The sequence below is a fragment of the Corvus kubaryi genome, unplaced genomic scaffold, assembly GCF_017639235.1.
Source record: "Corvus kubaryi isolate FWS band 111438036 unplaced genomic scaffold, C.kubaryi_AGA036_p1.0 37241, whole genome shotgun sequence".
Lineage (NCBI taxonomy): Eukaryota > Metazoa > Chordata > Aves > Passeriformes > Corvidae > Corvus > Corvus kubaryi.
In genome coordinates, this window is record NW_024581071.1 from 205,652 (window position 1) to 212,928 (window position 7,277).

Sequence of the window (7,277 nt, forward strand, 5' to 3'; positions counted from 1 at the left end):
CACCTCCACTTCTCCTGTGGATTGTGCATGAGAACAGCCTTGGCTGGGAAGAGCCCTGCCTCCTAATATGCTAAGTTACTTCTTGTGCTTACTCAAGAGTAGATTATTTCAATCAGATGCTGCTGATTGAAACAGTGGTAACTTCAGTTGTTACCACTGAAGGACCTGATGGGGCGCTGGACCGGTGACAGCTTCAACAGCTCTGACATACTGTTGTAGTTGTGGAGAATATCTCATTGCAAAGGGGCTTTTAGATATGCTGTTTTGCACAAAGAATTGGGTGCCTCGTCTTAGCACATGCCGTTCATGCTGAGGAAATCTGAGTCCACAGCAGCGCTGTCATAGGTTTGCACCAGAATTTCAGCACTTTTTGTAAAACCAAATGCCACTTAAGTGAAACAGATGTGGTGAGGCCATCTGAGTCTGCAGCAAGGCCTTTGGAAAGGACAGTGTCCACATAGAAACAGAGCAACCTTCCTCTTGATTTGTGTCAAGTCCAAAACTTTTCAGTAAGAAATTGGGAATGCAACAAAACAGGAATGAATGTGAAGCTTGAGCTCAAGGATGTCAGTCAAGGAAGGCTCTCTGGGAGTCATTTTCCTGTCAATGTTGAAGTTGAGTTGAGTGTTGAGTGACTCTTAGAAAGTGGGAAAAGTTTCACTGAAGATGTTTCTTGAAATAATCTTCACCCCCTTAGCTGCTACTATGAAACTGTATTTTGTTTTTCTCTCTGATTTTTCAGGGACCGCCTTAGAACAACTACCAATGTCCTGGGGGATTCTCTGGGGGCTGGCATTGTGGAGCATCTCTCCCGGCATGAGCTGGATGCGCAAGACTGCGAACTTGGTAATTCTGGGATAGAGGAGAAACAACAGCTCTCTCACCTGGTTTGCCCACAGAATCACACCCACAGGCACTCCAGAAGGGAGACAGCACTGTGAAATCGGGCAGCAGATCAGAGATTAATGCTGTAAAAAGCCAAAACTTGAAACAGAAGTCCAGAGTGGAGGACAAAGACCCACTGTGCAAGACACTCACTTTTCTATTGCCTCTGCCATATGCAGTCTTCCCTAATCCTGTTTTTCCCTCATTTCTCTCTGACTGGCATTAAAGAGGACAAAATTAAACTGCAAAGAAAGCCTGATTTAGTCATTTTTATGAGGCCCAATAGTTAGACACTGAGTAAAGAAGACTCAGTGAAGGAGCTGGACTAGGAGCTCCTTTATTTCTGAAGTAGCCAGGTGAGTCGGGAACACCACCATCTGTGGACTGGTACCAAAATGTTGCCATAACTCTGTCCTACAAGATGCAGCTGCAAAGTCTTCACTTGGTTAGTACCTTCACCCAAACAAGCTTTTAGCATTGACCTCCTTGCTCACAGTCCTGGTGTTTGCACAGATATGCACTTGATGCTTCATGAGAGCTCCTCTGGCAACCGGTCTGGCTGCAGATACTAGAGTCACCCACCTCCTGAAGGAATGTGGGATCATACAACAGGGACAGATGGCTGGTAGCACCAATAGGGGTCAATAGGCTTCTCATTAGTGGAAAATCCTAAAGGATTGTCAAAGAAGCAAACAGCTAAAAAAATTATTATATCCATTATTTGGTCTTGAAACAGCTCTTTCCTCCACCAAGTTCTGCCAAAACCCAGTTAACTTCATTTCTCTTTAGCAAGCTCTTCTCCTCCTGCTGAAACCAGGAGGGGAAACACAAAGTTTAGAACAATTTGCCCACATGAGCAGCCAAGTGGTACATACATGCCAGGAATGACTCCCTGCCATGCCAGATTTGCTCAGGAAACAGTTTCACTCCTCATCACAAGATTCCGAAGAAAATGGTTCCTGTGCTCATCTGTGCCCATTTTCAGAAGTGACTTCCCCTCAGTCACATTGCTCTAGAATGTGCTTTCAAATACCTCTGTCTTTCTACAGCTCCTTATCTTTTATAGGCAGAGCCAAACCTCTTCTTAGCGCTTGCACAAGTTTGCCAGACCCCAAAGTTAAAAATTCAGGATATATTTTTCAGTTCCTACCAAATGGAATTCAGCTTCTGTTTAACGCACTTGGACATAAGCCCAAATTACATCCATAACATCTCAGAGGCTAAAGATAGAAGTAGGGACATGCTTCATCCATGCTCTCTCCCCCGTCCTTGGCATGGCCAGGAATACAGGTGGTATCTCTCACACCAGTGAACAGGACTACTAGGATTTGCTCCATAACATCCAGGTCCATGAACATCCAGAAAATGAATGTCCATACTCAGCCTGGAAGATGTTAATGATCCACAGTGTTGGGGCTGCTGCAGTGTAGCTGTCCTGCTTTTGACAATGGCTAAGAGCAGGAACAGCAGTGAGCAGCCTCCTGCTCCACCAAGGAACTATCTAAACTGGGCAGCTTTCACTTGAGGTCTGCTCATTATTCACAACCCACTATGTCACTGACACCGCTCTATCCTGGCTTTACACACTGATGTTTTTCATCCCTAGCCACAGCCATACACTCAGAGGTGCACATGATGGAAAGAAGACCTCAGAAGCATTGCTGGAGCTGACTTTGCCAATCACAACTTCACACCATGCTGCCCTCCCCAGCACTAACAAAGCTTCCTCAAACACATTTCTTGAGACGTTCAAAGCCAGATCCTGAAGCTCTTTTTAGTTGTTCAGAAACTTCAGGGTTATATATTGATGCTGCCACATTCCACATCTTGTAGGCAGAGTATTCTATTTTTATGGGCTGGACATATTATTGGGAACCTGAGATAAATGCACAAATGCCTCTCTTTCATGTAAGACTGGTAGCAGAACAGGGTAACTAGAAGTGTGTGTTCTGTTTAGCAGTGGCTGGCTCCAGACTGTAAGGCAGCAAGTTGTTTGCTGACTGTGGAAGGCAGGTTGCTTATTTTGACAAGAGATCTACTCTAGCAGGAAGCAAGTGAGCTGGATAACGAATGATTATCCTCCTCTTTGTAGCACTTTTTTTATCATGTTTGAATACTTTATAATGTCTGCTCTTCTCCTTTCTAGACTAAACAGATCCCGTATATACCCTCACAGGTAATAATCATTCATGTTCCTCTCCTCTGGACTTTCTCCTTGCTATTCCACATCTTTCTTGAAGTGGAATGACTAAAATTTGACACAACAATCCAACTGAAGATTTATTATTACTGAGCACTGAGGAAAGAATATTTCCTGTACATTAAGATTTAGACCTTGTACTCATGTTACCATGGTTGTTAGCATGCTGTGCATCGGCTGATCAGGATAACTGTCCCTGACGCATACATACAGCAAACTCAAGTCTGTTCATCTTATCCTAACTCTTAGTGAGGTTAGACTCTTACTTTGATGAGATGGCTCTATCTAAGGACTGGATCTTAATCAAAGAGTTTTAAGATACACTGCATTAGCTTGTATCTACAGTGAGCTAAGACAGCACTAGCTTATCAATAACACCGCTCAGCTGACATGAGTCTAAACCTTCATAAAGAACAGACCTGCTTATAGAACCCAATGAAGTGCTTTATTTTTTAACAACAGCATGATAGCATTGACCCTACTCCAGTGGTAATACACGATAATTCCTACATCATTTTAAGCAGAACTTCTGCCTATCGAGCAATTTCCCAGCCTGTGTTTGTGCAGTTGATTATTATTATTGAAGTATAGTAATTTCAATTTGTCCATATTGAACTGCTTCTTGGTTTTCTTTCTTTTTTTTTTTTCCAGACTACTTGTCCAACTTTTCAAGAAAACATTGAATTCTAATCCTGAAGAGACTTCCTGTATAAAAAGGGCAAACTGAAGGATGAATCAGAAGATTGCTGGATTGGATTCTAGCTCAAATGGGAATTAATTCTGGGAAGTCCTATGGCTTGGGTTACACAGAATGTCATACTAGATGGTCATAAGGGTCCCTTCTGGCTTTATAATATATGCACGTGCTTTCTGGCTTAGAGATATTGCAAAGGGTCTTTCCAGCCCAATCATTTCTAAAAGCTATCTGGAAGGATCCTAATGATAACTTTTATTAAAGTCAGCAGGAGTCTAACCTGTTTTCAGTTGCTGTTAGCAGACATGTCCACATATCACAAAAGGGACTCTTTATACCCCATTGCATCCACGTGTTTGCAGATGTTCCCACAAAGCAGTACACACCCAGCCTTGCCATTTGTGATTTCCTGCTTTCCACACAAGATTAACAGAGCACAAACAAGTAGAGGCCTCATTTTCCAACAATGCAAACCAGTCTTCCTTTGGGAATTTCAGAATTCACTTGATAGCTTTTAGCTCTGATGTTTACCCATATCGTTAACCAGATTATGATTGGGATTATCTGTTTACAGTACCTGAACATCAAAGTATTGTCAGAAATTTGCATATACTTACATATATATATATGCCCATATATATGAAAGGAGTGCATGTGTGCAAGCATATGTATACACAGTCAAATTTTTTGTTACTAATCCAAGAAGGAAAGCCAATATTACAGTCTCACTGTGTATAAAGCTGCATATTTCATTTCGATGCCCACCTTGATTTACTCATTTAACCCCATCCTTAAAACAAAAAACTGAGGCTGTTCTATTCCATTCCAGAAATGAGTCTTCCAAAGACAGATTTCCCAGAAAGGAGCTCAATGCATGCCAATTTTGACTTGTACCTGCTGGTGATGAAATGAGAACCTCTCAATGTATAGAGAAAATTCTCCACTGTCCTTGTCTGTACACATCCCAAAGACCCCCATCCCCACTGCATCTGTCTGCAAGGGGCAAGCTTTCAGAGCTCAGTCAAGAATACTAAAGTGTTTATACCCCTTCCAAATCCAGTGCTGACCTTGTGCTAACTCAGCCTTCAAAACTGGATAACTGAAAGGTATTTTAAAATTTTTCCATTGTCTTTTAAAATTACCAGATATTTGGGAGCTTATGCAGTCTTTACTGCAGTCCTGCTGCTTCTACTTGCAGAAACTTTCTAAGTTTCTCCTATTTGCAAACAGATCTCTTCCTAATGATTACAAAGGGGATGAAACAGAGAGCTATCTCTATGCATAAATACACAAGGAGTTCTTGGATTAGGACACATCTCTTCAATACTAATTTGGAGAGGGAAAAATCTGGGAAGAATATGGGTTTTCAGTTAGGCCACATGTCACTTCATGTATGTGATACATGCACATTGTTCGAGGAGTCAGAGCTGCCCATGAAAACTGACCTGAAATTGTATGTCCTCCTGCTCTGCCCAAAGAAGAACTGGAAATCAGTACTGTACAGCGTGTTCATGGCATTTGGGCAATTTGACTCTGTTAATTCCTGATGGCTTTTTCTTCATGCTGTGATTTTCAGTGTTAATACAGATAGTTTCCATATTTGAAAAATAAAGGGAATTTTTTCCACAATACTTTTCCATTATGTTTTTTCTATTATTTTTCCTCAGGACTGTGACCTTCCAAAGTCAGAGACGTTACTTTGCGCATGATGTATCATACTTTCTTATCTCCGTGTGCCTACCTCATGGGTCAAATACTAATCTCAGATTTTGACAAGGCCTTTCCCTAAAGCTTCTTCTTTGATGCCATCTTTGGCATATGTCCATAAACTGACAAAGCTACATGAGGTTTGCTTCATCTGCAGCAGACAGCACATAGGCACATACTTCCATCTGGAAAGTCCACCCCCAAAAAAGGTTATGTGGAAAAGGTCTGAGGCTTAAACAATAATGGATTTCCATTACTTGCTAAAATATTGCATTAATGGCATGGCATCTGCACAAAGTGAAAGCTGTTTGTTCTCCCCTTGATATCCCTTTTGCTTGTCTTCTGTACCCTAAGGGACAAGAATCAAGCTAAATAAGAGGGCTGCTGGGGAAAGGGTTTCCCCAGTCCCACAGCGCCCAAGAAAGGCAACAGCACAGACTCAGAATTCAGACCATAAGACAACAGCAGGTGATGAGCAGGTCTGAGGTGTGGGTCCCAAGGGAGGCTGCCCAGGGCCATTAAGGCTGAATAGTCCACTTGGGGTGCATCTGCAATCTGGTCCACCCCTCCTGTCCTCCCAGCCATGCAGACTCCTGTGTGGTACCACCAGCTTGGCTCAGGGGTCTCTGGAGATCCCCAGTCAAACCCATCTGCTCAGAGCAGGAGCAACTAGCGCAGGCCATTCAGGACTTTGGTTGGATTTTGAACATCTCCAAGGATGCAGGTTCCACACACTGTTCCAGCACTCCATCTTCCCCATCGTAAAAATGCTTTTCTTTGTTTAAATAGAATTTCTTGTCTTTCGACTTGTGCCCGTTGCCTATTGTCTTTTCACCAAATACCACTGAGACAAGTCTCAAGGCTCCCTTGAATCTTCAAATTTAATTTAATCTTTCAACAGGATGGAAAGATGGGCTGACAGGAACATCATGAAGTTCAACGAGAAGAAATGCAATGTCCTGAACCTGGGGAGGAATAACCTCATGCACCAGGACACAGCGGGGGCCAACCTGCTGAAGAGCAGCTCTGTGGAGAAGGACCTGAGGGCTCTGCCGGACCCTGAGTTGACCCCGAGCCACTGCTGCGCCGTTGCCTGTCCTGGCCTGATGAGGTTCAGGGACGGGATCCTCCCCTCAGCACTGCCGAGGCCATGGCCGGGGTGCTGTGTCCAGCTGTGAGCTCCCCACTGCGAGAGCCACGGACACACCATGGAAAGTGCAGCGAAGAACTGCAGAGACGATGGAGGGACTGAGGCATCTGCCCTGAGAAAAGGCTGGCGGAGCCGGCACTGCTGCCCGCTGAAGGGAAGGCTCGAGGGTGTCGTAAATGTAGAGCAATACCTACCTAGGGGAGGTGTGAAGACAGAGCCAGGCTCTTCTCAGTAGTGTCCGGTGACAGGACAAGAGGCAATAGGCACAAAAAGAAACACAGGAGGCTCCCTCGGAACATCAGGAAACACTTTTTTACTGAGAGGCTGTCGGAGCAGTGGCACTGGGTGATCAGAGAGATTATGGAGTCTCCATCCTCAGAGACATTCTGGAGCTGTCTGGGCAGCCGACTGCAGGGAACCAAGGAGGAAAAGGAAGGCTGGGCAGTGGCCAAAGCCACACTCACGCCGGCCGCGTTCCTCCCTCTGGCAGCCGCCCAGCCGGGGCCGGGGCCGGGGCCGGGGCCGGGGCTCGAACCCGCAGGCACAGGCAGGCTCGGACGTGCGCGCCGCCACGCGCCGCCGTGCGGGCGGGGCCGGCGTTGTCGGGAGGGCGGAAGTGCCGCGCGCGCCGGCAGCATGGC

General features: G+C 44.9%; 1 protein-coding gene across 7 annotated transcripts in view; it reads left to right on the forward strand.

Moving 5' to 3' along the window:
- LOC121662259 (excitatory amino acid transporter 4-like) overlaps positions 1–5,410 on the forward strand; it is a 38,814-nt gene extending 33,404 nt beyond the window's left edge. For 4 of the 7 annotated variants that reach the window (XM_042023206.1, XM_042023207.1, XM_042023208.1 and 1 more), the window contains one exon: positions 743–3,005. In XM_042023206.1, coding sequence (XP_041879140.1) covers positions 743–941 — 199 coding nt within the window. In that variant the 3' untranslated portion in view covers positions 942–3,005. Of the gene's footprint in view, positions 1–742; positions 3,006–3,031; positions 3,062–3,736 lie in introns of those variants that run through there. The other 3 variants (XM_042023212.1, XM_042023210.1, XM_042023211.1) reach the window with 2 other exon arrangements.
- Positions 5,411–7,277: the final 1,867 nt, after the last annotated feature.